Here is a 16,153-nt window from a genome sequence, read left to right as displayed (position 1 = left end):
TTTTTGTATTTTTTTGTAGTAGAGACGGGGTTCCACCGGGTTAGCCAGGATGGTCTCGATCTCCTGACCTCGTGATCCGCCCGTCTCGGCCTCCCAAAGTGCTGGGATTACAGGCTTGAGCCACCGCGCCCGGCCTTTCTGTTACTGATTTTTAGTTTGATACCACTGTGCTCACATAACACACTGTATAATTTTCATTCTTTCAGACTCATTGAAGTTTAAGGACCCTAGGGCATGTTCTGTCTTGATATATGTTCCACGATGTTTGAAAAGAATATATATTCTGCTGTTGGGTGGAGTGTTCTGTAAATTAGATCCTATTATTTGACAGTATTGTTGAATTCTTCTATATTCTTGCTGATTTTCTACCTACTTCTATCACTTATTGACAGAGGGGTTTTGAAATATCCAGGTACAATTATGATATATCTATTATCTATTTTTCCTATTAGTTCTATTAGTATTTGTTTTATATATTTATACCTCTGTTCTTTGCTGCTTATGCATTTAAATTTGCTATGTCTTCTTGGCAGGTCGACCATCTTGTCACTATGTAATGTCTTTCTCGGTCCCTATTTTTTTTTTTTTTTTTTTGTGACGGAGTCTCACTCTGTCACCGAGGCTGGAGTGCAGTGGCACTGTGTTGGCTCACTGCAACCTCCGTCTCCTGGGTTCAAGCAATTCTCCTGCCTCAGCCTCCCGAATAGCTGGGATTACAGGTGCCCACTACCATGTCTGGCTAGTTTATATGTATGTATATATATATTTTTTTTAGTAGAAATGGGGTTTCACCGTGTTGGCCAGGCTCGTCTCTAATTGCTAACCTCAGGTGATCCACCTACCTCGTAATCTTTTTTTATCTAAAGTCTCCTTTACCCGATATTAATATAGCCATTCTTACTTTCATTTTATTAAGATTTTCAAGGTATGTGTTCTTCCATCCTTTTACTTTCACCATATATATGTTGTGATTTTGAATTCAGTTTCTTAGACACAGCATTTATTTAAGTCAGCCAGTTTCTTTTAATTGGTATGTCATGTTCAGAAATTTACTTTTTTGTTTTTGATTTTTTTTTTTTTTTTTTGGTTTGACAGGCTCTCACTCTGTTGCCCATGCTGGAGTGCAGTGGCATGATCACAGCTCACTGCTGCAGCCTTGACCTCCTGGGCTCAGGTGATCCTCCTGCCTCAGTTTCCTGAGTAGCTGGAACTACAGGCGTGTGCTGCCATGCCCAGCTAATTTTTGTGTTTTTTGTAGAGATGGGGTTTCACCATTTTGCTCAAGCTGGTCTTGAGCTGCTAGGCTCAACCAGTCTGCCTACTTCAGCCTTCCAAAGTGCTGGGATTACAGGCATGAGGCACCGTACCCGGCCCAGACACTTACTTTTAATGTAAATTGTATATGATTTCCCATATAGTTGGCCCTCCATATCCCTGGAGTCAACCAACTGTGGATTGAAAATATTTGGGGGCAATAAATAATGCAACAATAAAACTAGTATAAATAAAAAATATAGTATAGCAAATATTTACATAGCATTGACATTATAGTAGGTATTACCAGTATTATAAGTAATGTAGAGATGATTTAAATTATACCAGACGATGTGCAAAGATTATATATACATACACATCATGTGAGCAAATCCATGGGATTTTGGTATGGGAGAAGGTCTGGGACTAATTCCCTGAGGATACCAAGAAACCACTGTAGTGTTTTTGAGTATATTTCTTTGAATAGATTTGTTTTATTGGTTGCTCTAAATATTCTGTTATACACACATAACTTATCAAAGTCTGTTGGTGTCATATTTTATCAGTTTAAATTAAATGTAGAAATTTGATCTCCCTTTAAGTTCCCTTACCCTCCCCCATTTATAATTGTCTTAAAGAGTTTCTCATTGAGAACAGAACAAGAGAAATTTTACAATCTGAACAACAGAAATAGACTAAACCTAAACAGAGTCTCTCATTAAGAACCACATCATAAAATATTATAATTTTTGCTTAAATCATCAAATTTAAAATAAGTTAGAGTAATTTAGAAAAGTGAAGAGAAAAAAATCTATTATATTTATCTGTATTTCTATTTTTTTCTATTGTTCTTCCTTCCTGATGTTCCAAGATTTCCTCTTTTATCTTTTGTTTTGTTGTTTTGTTTTTAGAGCTCTGTTTAACTGTTCTTTAGGGTAAGCCTGCAGTAGTTTTGCTTCATATGAAAATGTTCTCATTTTTACATCATTTCTAAAGGATATTACCATTGCTGAATATAGGATTCTGAGTTGACAGGGTTGCTTTTTTTCTTTTCTATCAGCACTTGAATAATGTGGCATTTTCTTCTGCCCCCGATGTTTTCCACAGTCATTTGCATTATTTTTCTCTATACATAAAATATAATTAATTCTCTTTTGCTTTTTAAAGATTTTTTTGTCTTTAGTTTTAAGAAATTTCACTGTGATATGTCTTCACATGGATTTCTTTATCCTATAAAAACTTTGATCAGCTTCTTGATTTATAGTTTTGTGTCTTTTGTCAAATTTAGGAATTTTTCTCTAATTTTTTTTTCTAATACCTTTTGAACCCCATGCCCTCCTCTGGCTAGCTAATGACATAAATTTACAGTCTTTCGTTATGGCTCCACATTTTTTTAAAATCTTACTTTAAGTTCCGGGATATGTGTGCAGAGTGTACAGGTTTGTTACATAGGTATACGGGTGCCACGGTGGTTTGCTGCACCTGTTGACCCATTCTCTAAGTTCCTTCCCCTTGCCTCTGACTCCCCAATGGGCTCTGGTGTGTGTTGTTCTCCTCCCTGTGTCCATGTGTTCTCATTGTTCAGCTCCCACTTATGAGTGAGAACATGTGGGATTTGATTTTCTGTTCCTGTGTTAGTTTGCTGAAGATGATGGCTTCCAGCTTCATCCATGTTCCTGTAAAGGACATGATCTCTGGCTAGCCATATGCAGAAAACTGAAACTGGACCCCTTCCTTACACCTTAGACAAAAATTAGCTCAAGATGGATTAAAGACTTAATGTAAAACCCAACACCATAAAAACCCTAGAAGAAAACCTAGGCAATACCATTTGCGATATAGGCATGGGCAAAGACTTCATGATGAAAATGCCGAAAGCAATTGCAACAGAAGCCAAAATTGACGCATGGGATTGAATTAAACTAAAGAGCTTCTGCACAGCAAAAGAAACTGTCATCAGAGTGAACAGGTAACCTACAGAACGGGAGAAAATTTTTGCAATCTACCCATCTGAGAAAGGTCTAATATCCAGAATTTACAAGGAACTTAAACAAATTTACAAGAAAAAAACAACTCCATCAAAAAGTAGGCAAAGCATATGAACAGACACTTCTCAAAAGAAGACATTTATGTGGCCAACAAATATATGGAAAAAAACTCAATATCACTGATTATTAGAGAAATGCAAATCAAAACCACAGTGAGATACCATCTCATGCCAGTCAGAATGGCAACTATTAAAATGTTCCACATGTCTCTGACATTCTGTTTAGGCTTTTTTGTGTGTATTTAGTCTATTTCTCTTTGTTGTTCAGATTGTGCAATTTCTCTTGTTCTATTCTCAAATTTCTGGTTCTTTCATTTGTCCTCTTCATTCTGTTTTTGAGCCAGTCCATTGAGTTTCTAAATTTTACTTATTGTCTTTTTCAGTTATCTTTTTTCCAGAGCTAAAATTTCCACTTAGTTCTTCTTTATGTTTTCTCTTTATTTTCAGAGACTTTCTGTTCTTTTCCTTTCAAAGAGCATATTCATAAGTGCCTTTGAGGCATTTTTATGATGCATGCTTTACTGTTCTTATGCCAACATTTATGTCATCTTGACACTAGTTTCTGCTGGTTGTCTTTTTATTCTAGTTGAGATTATCTTCATTTGTGGCATGATGAGTGATTTTTATTGCATTCTGGACATTTTCAGTTTATGGTGTGAGATACTGGTCTTGGCTGTCTAACACCACCCCAGTGAAGATTTAAGATGTCTCATTGAACCATTGGAAAATGGAAGTCTAGCCTCCCACTGGACCTTTGCTGGTGGGAATGAGGGAAGTGAGACCACAGTTTTTCCCATGATGTTTGGCTGCAGTAGGACAGTTATTGTCTGAAAATTTTCTGTCAATATAGACTGCTCCTTTCCTGATCCTTTAGACAGAGAGAGCAGTCTATTTTTTCCTCTATGACTTTAGAGTTTCTAGGTTGCCAGCTTCTCCCACATGCAAGATTTCTAAGGTAAAAACCAAGCCCAGGAAACTCACCATGTTGTTGTTTTTCTGGCCTCCGTTTCTTACCTTTTACAGTATCCTTATGTTTGTTTCAAGTATAATGTCTAAGATTTTTAGTTGTACAGGGGTAGAGAGAAGTGCAGCTATTTCATCATGTCTCAGAACTGTAAGTCCCTAGAGATTTTTATTAAATAATGGAAAGCAAATACATATGTAAAAGTTCAGGCCAGGCATGGTGGCTCATGCCTGTAATTCCAGCATTTTGGGAGGCCAAGGCGAGTGGATCACCTGAAGTCAGGAGTTTAAGACCAGCTTAGCCAACATGGTGAAACCCCGTATGTACTAAAATACAAAAATTAGCCAGGTGTGGTGGTGGGCGCCTGTAATCCTAGCTACTCAGAAGGCTTAGGCATGAGAATTGCTTGAATGCGGGAGGTGGAGGTTGCAGTGAGCTGAGATTGCACCAACTGCACCTCCACCCTTGGTGACAGAGCAAGACTCTGTCTCAAAAACAAACAAACAAACAAACAAACAAAAAACAGTTCAATAAGTCTAATGGTTTCTAATTTTCTTCTAATTTCATTTATCCAGAAACTGTGTGAATTAAATTTTATCAAGTTATATTTTATTATTTTTTATTCAAACATTAGATTTTTGTGGATTGAACAAAAGTACTTAAGAAAGCAAAATGACCAGGAAGGTTCACAGTATTCTTTGGTGATAGGCAGAGAATGCCTGTTTTCTGTTATTACCTTTGAAATTTGTTACTTTTTTAAATTATAAAAACGTATACCATCTGGAAAACTACTCACATAAAATAGCTTGAGATCTTTCTGGAACCCGGATCTCTTTATGCTAATTGTCAGTTTAAGCTGACCATGTTCTCATCTCATGTATTGAGTTCCTTTACTTGAAAGTGGTTGGCTGGCCGGGCGCGGTGGCTCAAGCCTGTAATCCCAGCACTTTGGGAGGCCGAGACGGGCGGATCACGAGGTCAGAAGATCGAGACCATCCTGGTTAACACGGTGAAACCTCGTCTCTACTAAAAAAAATACAAAAAACTAGCCGGGCGAGGTGGCGGGCGCCTGTAGTCCCAGCTACTCAGGAGGCTGAGGCAGGAGAATGGCGTAAACCCGGGAGGCGGAGCTTGCAGTGAGCTGAGATCCGGCCACTGCACTCCAGCCTGGGCGACAGAGCGAGACTCCGTCTCAAAAAATAAAAAAAAAAGAAAGTGGTTGGTATTTGACTACAATGCAACCTTTTGGTTAGATGGGTATTATCCTTGGAAAGAGTTATTTGCTTTCTGGCTTTAGGAGCCCCAATGTTTTACTTTATTTACTTTGGGTCATTTTCAGTCTTCTTGGTTAGCCTTTGTGAAGGAAATATATCCAAACTATCAGACAGTACCCAGCTGTAACACTGGCCACCTTTAGAACTAGTCATGCTTGGCCGGGCACAGTGGCTCACACCTGTAATCCTGGCACTTTGGGAGGCCCAGGCGGGTGGATCACGAGATCAGGAGATCGAGACCATCCTGGCTAACATGGTGAAACTCCGTCTCTACTAAAAATATAAAACTTAGCTGGGCGTGGTGGCAGGCACCTGTAATCCCAGCTACCCGGGAGGCTGAGGCAGGAGAATTGCTTGAACCCAGGAGGCAGAGGTTGCAGTGCAGTGAGCTGACATCACGCCACTTCACTCCAGCCTGGGTTACAGAGCAAGACTCTGTCTCAAAAAAAAAAAAAGAACTAGTCATGCTGGTTTCTGGTGCCTTTATTCATCCCAGTCGTAGGTCTGCCATTTCATGTATCCTTACGTTGCTCTCATCCTAAAACAAAGGTATTTCCAATCAAGATAATTAAAAAAAAAAAAATCCAAATCCAAGTGAGATGCCCAGAGAAACAGAGACTCAAGATATTTATATATTTATTTATTTATTTATTTATTTATTTATTGACAGAGTTTGGTTCTGTCACTGAAGCTGGAGTGCAGTGGTGCGATCTTGGCTCACTGCAACCTCTACCTCCCGGGTTCAAGCAATTCTCCTGCCTCAGCCTCCCCGAGTAGCTGGGATTGCAGGCACACGCCACCACACCAGGCTAATTTTTGTATTTGTGGTAGAAACAGGGTTTCACGATGTTGACCAGGCTGGTCTCAAACTCCTGACCTCAAGTGATCCGCCCACCTCAGCCTCCCAAAGTGCTGGGATTACAGGCATGAGCCACCGCACCCCACCAAGACATTTTTAATTGAACAGCTTTCACCTCTAGTTCTCCTGCTTACTGCCACCATGTTTTATCATGGTTAGCTGGTGCAACCCAGAACTAGGACCATAAATCTATGCATTTAATTAATCGGTATCACAATTTATATTTCTAGGCTGAAAGTTGCCCTACTCTCTGGCCTACTTTTTAGGTTTATGTAATTTTATCACTTTTGGGTTATCTGAAATTCAACCTTCTGCACATTAGTATCATATAACAAGAATATCTATTTCATATTAGGTTATGTTTATTCAACCTAGAATTTGAAGCCTTTTATAATTTGGAACTACCTCTCTACCCATTTGTCCCACTTTTCCTGAGAAATAAAGTTTTTTTTCCAAAAGGCAGATTTGTTTCCTTGAGATCTTTTCAGTACATCATTCATGTTTCTTTCTCAAGCTCTACATTTTCCTCTGATTTAAATATCTCTGTCCTACTTTTCCATTTATCCACACCCTGACTTTTCATTATAACACAGTCAAAATCCCACTACTTAAAATTTCTAGGTCTGGTTTCTTTTTCACATAACTAATAATTTGTTATTGAATATGTCCAAAATTAGCACCTTATTGTTTAATGTGTAATGGTGTTCTGTAATTGAGTTTCATTCTTCTTGTCTGAGCACATATTTACTAAGCCCTCTACTCTGCACAAAACTCCATGTGAGGGATATTAAAAGACGCAAGACTTGATCTTGGCTCGCTATATTACTCACAATCTCATATATATATATATATATATATATATATATAAAATTTTAACTTTTATATATCTTTACTGAGCTTGTCATTTACCTGCCCCAAGGAATTTTTTTTTTTTTTTTTTTTTTTTTTTTTTTGATACAGCGTCTCACTCTGTAGCCCTGGCTGAAGTGCGGTGGTGTGATTTTGGCTCACTGCAACCTCTGTCTCCCAGGTTCAAGGGATTCTCCTGCCTCAGCCTCCCAAATCGCTGGGATTACAGGCACCTGCTACCACGCCCAGCTAATTTTTGTATTTTTAGTAGAAATGAGATTTCGCCATGTTGGCCAGGCTGGTCTCAAACTCTTGTCAGGTGATCCACCCACCTCGGCCTCCCAAAGTGCTGGACTTACAGGCATGAGCCACCACGCCTGGCCTCAGGGAATTTCACTTCAACTAAACTCATGAATTAATATCTGCTGTACACAAGCCGTTGTTTATAGTGCTCAGAATGTTCAAGAAAAATATTGGGAAGGCAATCCAATTGAATACCAAATGAGTAGCACAGAATTGTTACAGTAGTTCAGAATCTTGGGACAAGCTTGTCATTTTAGAATAAATTTGGCATGACATTGACATTTACTTAAATTGTAATTAATGATTCGTTCTGCCACCTTGCTACTACATGATTGTCAGTAACAGCTTTCGAAAGGGTATTATCTTTGTGAGCACTTCCCAGATTGATCAGAGAAGATTTATCCAGAATATTATTCATGATTGTGGCAAGAACCACCTTAAATCATTTTTGGAGCAAAGTAGTGTATGTATAATGAATAAAAATCAAGGCTAATTATAAATATTTACCTTTGTCTCCTACTCTAACAATATGCCTTATTACTTGTACTCTTTACCTAGCTATGATAAAATTCAGTGTTCACCAGTGAAAAATGTGTCACCTTGAGAGAGTTATGTGCCTGGCTCAGCCATCACTTTAGTAATTTATAAATAGATAATGGTAAAAGTAACTGTGTTATAGAGTGGTTGTAAGGATCAGTACAATAGTATATATAAAATGCACTCCTTAAACATAGTTGCTGTCATCAAGATCATCTCTACTGCTGTAGAAGCTACTGTGACTGATATTATTGCTGCTGTTTTTTCACTTTTCTCGTAATTCCCTGATTTGGGCGTTTTGCATCTACATTTTCCTACCTATGTGTCACCACCAAATATTAGTCTTAAACTGTAAGTTCCTTTAGGGAATTAATCCATGTACTTTGTACATTAATTCCAGCCAGTTAGTTGGAATTATAGGAATGTCTTTTGACAATGATGAAAATGACAATATTGTTTTAATAATGTTTTTACACTTCAGAGTTTGATTTCATAGTTAAAGAATATACTTTTACAGATAACCAGAGAACATTTCTTAAAAGACAAGAAAATAAGTGTCACATATTTGATACCAGTGACTGACACTCAAACTCCCGGCAGAAGACCTTTTTCCTGAGTTTTTCAATGGCTTTCCCTCCTCAGTACATGTCAATGTAGGGCTAAGTAAGCATTGATGGATAAAGTGTCTTCCAATTCTTTTGGAAGAATTCATCTTTGACTCAGGGAAAATATGTTGGTTAGTGAGCTGTGCCCCTAATTCTTTGAAATGGCAGTATGAGAAGTGGATGCTTCCCCTATAAATGTTGGTCAGGGTCAGTGTTAGAGTTACTAGAATTCACGTTGAGACACTGGTGATTGCAATACACTTGCTTACAATGAATAGAGGGAAGAATTAACTTTCTACAGCAGATATTTAAAGTACTCCTATTGAAGTGTCTATAATTTTGAATTTTTAAATGATATTCTAACCAACTTAATCTTCCCTACCTTTTCTATAAAGAAAATTTAAGTTACTATGAAATCATTTTGTGTTTGTTTATGTATATTTAAGAATTACTCATTTATTTTTAACTCATTTATTTTTGACTGAGTTTTAATTGGAAAATAATTTCTGGGGATCTAGCTGAAAGAGCATGGTTTTCCAGAGTTTATCATTCAGGTTATCAGGCTTCACAAGATTAGAAATTTTTAAAATTAATTTTTACAGGTTAAGAGCTCAGGCTCTGTTTAAGTCGAGAGAAGTGGTTGCTGAAAAAGAGCTTACTAAACCCCAAGAACTCAAACTGGATATGAATGGCAGTGACTCTGGACCAAGGTAAACCTGAAGTCTTAGTGAAAACAAGAATATTAAGGGCATAAATATTTAGGATATGTTTGGTATGCATTTATGACTCTATATTGATTAATACAGTTTTGTGACCGTATGAATAAGTACATTCCTGTTATAAATTTTTGAAAAATATAGAAAAGTATGAAAAACAAAATAAAAATCATAATGCTACAGCTTTGAGATAATCTTTTGAGCTCTTTTCTGTTTCTTTTTTTTTTTTTTTTTTTTTTTTTTTTTGGTGTGGTATTATAGTCTATGTTGAGTATTAAGGATTATGCTTATACAGAATTTTATGTTACTTTTTTTCACTGTATCATATTTTCTGGTCTTATTATATACTCTGTGAAAACATTAATTCATTCGACAAATATGTATTGCTTGGCAACTCTGCTCAATATATATCTATTAGTCTGTTATCGGATAATACGGGGTTTTGCTATTATAAATTTTGCCTTGAAGAACATTTCTCTAAATAAATGTTTTAACTTTATCTCTACCTATTTCCTTGTTATAGATTCCTGTAAGTGGAATTACTAGTACAAAGTATATATGAATCTTTTTACAATCCTTGATTCACGTTGCCAAATTGTTTTGTGTGATTGCTGGCCTAGAGGCTAGGTCCGCAACAACCAGTCTGGATCCTGGAGCTAAAGGGTAGGCCTTGAAACTGGGTCCTGGATCCTGGGTCTGTGGAGCCAGCCCAGCACTGGGTTCTGTGGTGTCAGGCCTGGGTCTGCCTCAGGGTGGGACCATAAAGACTGACGTAGCATGGGGCAGGCCTGGTACCGGAGGTCAGGGATGCCAATCTAGACTGGGGCGGGGGTAAACTTGGGTTTTGTGGACTGACCTGGCTCTGGGCTGGTCTGGAATCTGAGGCAGGGCTGGAATTTGGAATAGCAGGATCCCACCTGGTGCTGAGGCAGGTCTGAATGTTCATTATGTAGTATTGGCCTAGAGTCTGGGACCAGGAGGGGCTGCCAACTCTAGCTTTTACTGAGGTGGGCCTGATGTTAGCGTCTGAGGCAAAGTCTGGTTCTCACTTCCCTCTCTTCCCTGCCCAAATACAGGGTATCTCTGTCTACTGTGTTGCCAGAGTTTGGGGAAAGGGTACTGCCAGTAATGTAAGTCTGTTCTTCCTACCCTCTTCAATACATTCCTTCTTATTTTTGTGCTACAACCTGGTGCTATAATCTCTCATCTGGTTTATATAGCTCTTATAAAAGTATTTTTGTAGGTGGATGGTTATTCAAATTGATGTTTCTGATGGGGGAGATGGGAGGGGCAGGGACAAGTCCTTGAAAGTCCTATTCTGCCATCTTGCTGACGTTCTTCTTCCAACAAGCAGTTTTGACTGTTGTAGATGTTTCCTCTTTTATCTGTTCCTTCTAGTATTTTTATCCATATTTCTGAATAACAGACTTATGTAGTTATTAGTATTGACTTTCTGCTATGGAAGTTGATGATTCAGCTCTCACTGATAACTATCTGCTCCCTCCTTTTCTCCGTTTTATCTTCCCTCGCTTTACCTTTCTTTCTCCCTTTTTCCATCTCCTCCCTCTCTCCATATTTCTGTCTACATATATAACATACCCCTACATGTGCTATTTCCTTCCCTCTGTCCTCTCAATATATCTATATCAAAATACCTATAAGACTGTAAATATTGTATGCACAGCTGAACTATATATTATTATTAAATTTAATTTTGTATAATTATTTTCTCTGGAGTTTAAAAATGCCTTATTCAGCACAAAAAGACAAATACTTTGTGATCTCTCTTATATGTAGAATCTAAAAAGGTTGAATCAGTGGTCGCCAGGGCCTGGGGGGTTGGAGGCAGGGGCAGGGGGTGGAATAGGAAGATACTGCTCAAAGACTGCAAAGTTTCAGTAAGGATGAATATGTTCTGGAGGTCTGTTGTATAACATGGTGACTATGGCTATAATAACGTATCATATAGTTAAATATTGCTAAGAGAGTAGATATTAAATGTTCTCACCACAAAAATATATAAATATGTAAGATGATAGATGTGTTAACCAACTCAATTTAATCATTTTGCAATGAATACATACAGTATATCAAAACATCACTTTGCATACAATAAATATATACAGTGTTTGCCAATTACAGTTTACAAGATATCCTTCCTGGAGACTTCCATAAAATCCTGCTCTAGTATGAACTTTATTATTATCTAGGTGTTTTGTCTAGTGATTTCATCTGAAATTTCCTTACCTATCATCCTGGAAATTTTCTTTCTTTTCTATCTTATATTCCTTTTTTCCTAGATAGCATCCTATCCTCTTTTTGGTTTATACCCTTTCATCTTACTAGAACATGCTCTGCAGTAGCTTACTGTAGGAGTACAGAGGCAGTAATTTTTTTGTGTCACACCTCTGAAAAAATGTCTTTAGTCAATCTTCATGTTTAATTTATAGTTTAACTTTATATAGCATTCTGACTTAATAGTTTTCCTCAAAAAGGATTGAAGGTTGTATTCTATTACCTTCTAGTTTCTAGTATTGCTATTAAGAAGTGTGTTGCAGTCTGAGTCTTGATCTTTTTATGTGACCTATTCCCCATCACAACTATTAGGACTTACCTTTCTCTAAAATTCTAAAAGTTTATGCTGATATGCGTAAGTTACACCTTTTTGCATTCATGCAGAATCTTTTAACTAGGAAGCTTTCTTCAATTTAGAGAAATTTTCTTTGCTAATGTATTGTCTCTTTCAAGAATTCATCTTACTGAGATGTTGACTCTCTTAGAATAAACTCTGATTTTCTTATTTTTCTCTCCTATATTTCATATTGATTTTTTGTTTGTTTGTTTGTTTGTTTTTTGAGACAGGGTTTCACTCTGTTGCCCAGGCTCAAGTTCAGCGGCAAATCACAGCTCATTGCATCCTTGGTCTCCTGGGCTCAATGATCTTCCCCCCTCACCCTCCCAGGTAGTTAGGACTGCAGGTGCGCCACTACACCCAACCAATTTTTTTGTGTGCTTTTTTTAGAGACAGGGTTTCACCATGTTACCCAGGCTCGTCTCAAACTCCTGGGCTCAAGTGATCTACCTACCTCAGCCTCCCAAAGAACTGGGATTATAGGCATGAGCTACTGCACCCAGCGTTATAATTCTTAATTTCTAAAAACATCTTATTCTTAGAAAGGCCATTTTTTAAAATAAAACCCATTCTCATTTTACATATGCAATGTTTTTTTCTTATCTCTGAGAATGTTTGTAATAATTTTTGAAGTTTTATCTCTTCCTGGTGAATTGTGTCTATTTTCAGCAAGTTCAAATTGCTTTTTTCCACAAATGTCTGATGATCCACCTATACTGTGAAGCAAAACAATAAAAAACTATGAAAAGCTCTAAGTATGTTATGAGCAGAGCTTGTCAGCTAATGGACTTCACCATGATCAGGTGGGCACGTTGGGGACTCTTGCTACTATCCATAGGTTTTCTTCTCTTGGGATGATCAGTTTCCCTATGGATAAATCTCTTGCAGGTGTGAAAATAAGAGATCAAAGCATTATTTAAGTTTCATGCCAATGTGGGGAGCCAGGGGAAGTAAAAAAAAAATGGGCTCATCACTTGTTACATAGGCTTTCACTTAATCTCCCTTTTAACTATATGGATTTCTGCCCTGAATGTATTTCAGGCCCCCAAGTTCAAGGTCATTCTTTTTGAGCCTCTCCTGGGGGATAAACCTCCAGTCGTCTTCATACAATGGGGACGGATAGAGGAGGACACGTTGGCTTTTCACTGCTGTAGAGACTTTAAATCAGCTGTGCTTTTAGTACCATCTGCATTTCTACCTGCTTACTCTAGTCCCTGAGCCTTTCAGGAGTTCTCTGACATGTTTCAGCTTATAGCATCTTTCAACCCCAGCTAGCAGATATTTCAGTTTTGACTTTACTACTTGGCTGGTTGAGTTTCAACTGATACACCTGCTTTCCAGCCTTCTAAAATTCTATAACATCTCTTCTCTGTTGTGCTGTCTTCACTTTGCAGCTTCATAGGTTTTATAATTTTTTTGTTCTTTTAATATTAGTTTTCAGTGGTTTTAGAAGAGAATAGAGATGTGTATTCAATCAGTCATGTAAATTAGCTCTCCAATGTTTATTTGTATACTTAAACCATATTTCACAATTTAGTAGGCAGAAAGATGGAATCTTGTAATTTGCAGTCACTCTGTATTCAATTCAAATGAATACTTTTCTATGTTTATTAATGCTTTGTGTTTCTTTTTGGAAACATTTTGCATCTTCCTTCCTATGTTCATATTTTTTATGTAGGGATATTATAGTTCTTCCTTAGTTGATATGTATTTTTTAATTAAATTTTTTTATTTTTAATACTATTCATGTTTATCTGTGTCTTTACTGATTTACTTTCTTACTTGCTTATGGTAGAAAAAATATAAAATGCTGGTAATACTAAAGAAGAAAATAAAATGTACCTATAATCTCATCATCTGGAGGTAATCTTTGTATGTATTATTATTTCGTATTTATTCATGAGTATGTATAATTTTATATTATAAATTTTGTTTCATAAACCACCTTAAAAATTTTTAATTGAACTTTAAAAAAGTTTTAATGTCAACATTTCTCTTGTAAAAAGTAAAACATCACAGACATATTAAGAAAATATCGGTCATTTTTTATTTTCTCTTCTGTTGTCTGTCCTGACTGTGTTGGTTGAATTAGGGTTAGCACTCTAATATGTATCCTTCTAAACCTTTCTTTATGCTTACAAATATATACAACATCTGTATATATTTTAGAAATCAAATTGAACACTTTTTTCTCATTCAACAGAACATAATGGTTATTTATCAGAGCTATGGTAAGCATAGTAATTCTGCCCCAAAGGTATCCATGTTCTATTAATAATTTCCTAGGAGGGTGTGGTGGGGTAGGATACGTATATATGTGTGTGTGTGTGTGTTTGAGGTAGGGAGGATAGGTCCCTATCTCTAGCCTATCAAAATTCTATCCTGTCTTTTGTGACTTATCTCAAATATTACCTCTTCCAGAAATATTTTCTTTGTGTTTCTTTTATAGCCCTTATATTATGTATAGATGATGGATACTTGTATATTTGCCTTATTCTACTATTAGGGTACTTGAAGGTGTAGTGGCTTTCTTTTTTTTTTTTTTTTTTTTTTTAATGAAGTCTCATTTTGTCACCTGGGCTGCAGTGCAGTGTCACAATCTCAGCTCACTGCAACCTCCATCTCCCAGGTTCAAGCAATTCTTCTGTCTCGGACTCCAGAGTAGCTGGGGCTACAGGTGCATGCTGCCATGCCCAGCTAATTTTTATATTTTTAGTAGAGACAGTATTTCAGCATGTTGGTCAGGCTGGTCTTGAACTCCTGACCTCAGGTGATGCACCCACCTCGGCCTCCCAAAGTGCTGGGATTACAGTCATGAGCCACTGAGCCCTGCCTGGTAGTGACTTTTTATATCATCCAAAGCACTTAGCAAGGTAGCTTTTCTTTTCTTAACAATAAAAATTTTTGTTGAATTGCTCAGTATTTTATAAAAGTACAAAAATGGTCATATCTTATAGGAGTATTCAGAATTACAAAGCTGTTCATTCTTAAGGGTTATCTTTGTATAACCAATAAATTAACATCAAACAAACTAACTAAAAAAGAAACCAAAGGACTTAGAAACAACTTATGACTTTTGAAATCATTACCACCTTTCATGTGATAATTATCTTCCAATGGTTTAGCTCAGCTGTGCCCTACCATTTGCTCTTACTTGTTGTTAAGACCTCACGTATTATTTATTTTCATTCTGTAGCATTTATGCAGGAAGGCAGCAATGTAAATTCCCTTGCCTGTGATTCTTCCCACAGACAATAGGAAATAAATTGCAATTAGATTTTGGTAATTGTATATAATTAACTCAAAATGAACTCTTAATTTTAAAAAAAGTTTTCACTTTCTCATTATCTCATTTATTTTAGTCCCAAATTCTTAATTAAGTTTAATATTTTAAAAACAGTATTTTTAATACTAAGATAATTTAAATATCCAAATAAATAAAATTTGCTTGAAATTAAATTTTATTTAGGGAGTTCTAGTGTTAAAGCCGAAGAGCCTGTAAGGTACAAAGTAAGTGAATCATTTTCATAACCGTTCTTGATTGTATTTTCTAAAATTAGTGGTCATTTTTGTTTAATAATTCTACAAAGGCTTCTCAAGTCTCTACAGTATTCTCCCCTGATGTATCTCTACCAGTTCCCAGTGTTAGTGGAGACAACATCATTTACATAGCAAGTGGAATGAAATAGACATTAAATTCATTGTCTTTACTTCTTTCAACCTCACATTAGATTAAATAATTAAGGCCTGCCATGTGAGAATTCTTGGCTTACCAATGACTGTCAGACTTGGAAGCACTTGCCGGAGTTTCTTGAAATCCTTATAATGTATGATTTTGAAAGATATATGGTCTTCTCAGAGGCTTTTAGGACATTTTTTTGGAAGCCGTGTATAGTCTTATATTTTTGTCATAATTATTTAAATTTAGGTCATATGTGCCCAGATGCCCCTAAACCTTAGAGCATGTCTGTCTCTTTGACTGGAGCACTAATTTTTTAAATCTCAGTCTTTCTCAGTTAAGTATGAAAGGAAGTCTCCTAAGAAAGATGGCAATGAGGAGAACATCAGGGAGGAGGATGCTGATAAACTTGAAATAACCTCAGTTGAAGGTAT

General features: G+C 36.7%; 2 protein-coding genes across 6 annotated transcripts in view; one reads left to right on the top strand and one right to left on the bottom strand.

Annotated features, from left to right (window-relative positions):
- Window positions 1-16,153, bottom strand: part of TPGS2 (tubulin polyglutamylase complex subunit 2) — an 821,754-nt gene that overhangs the window by 290,443 nt on the left and 515,158 nt on the right. The window lies entirely within an intron of this gene.
- Window positions 1-16,153, top strand: part of KIAA1328 (KIAA1328 ortholog) — a 912,897-nt gene that overhangs the window by 749,161 nt on the left and 147,583 nt on the right. For 4 of the 5 annotated variants that reach the window (XR_007721060.1, XM_050767244.1, XM_050767242.1 and 1 more), the window contains one exon: window positions 9,295-9,402. The exons of the other annotated variant lie outside the window; for it this stretch is intronic. Coding sequence is in view for 3 of the 4 variants with exons in the window: in XM_050767244.1 (XP_050623201.1) it covers window positions 9,295-9,402 (108 nt within the window). In the remaining variant the exon portion in view is untranslated. The remainder of the gene's footprint in view (window positions 1-9,294; window positions 9,403-16,153) is intronic. 5 annotated transcript variants of the gene reach the window in all.

The sequence above is a fragment of the Macaca thibetana genome, chromosome 18 (genome assembly GCF_024542745.1).
Source record: "Macaca thibetana thibetana isolate TM-01 chromosome 18, ASM2454274v1, whole genome shotgun sequence".
Classification (NCBI taxonomy): domain Eukaryota; kingdom Metazoa; phylum Chordata; class Mammalia; order Primates; family Cercopithecidae; genus Macaca; species Macaca thibetana.
The sequence above is the reverse complement of the archived record's forward strand: the minus strand, read 5'-3'. Positions and strand labels throughout refer to the sequence as shown.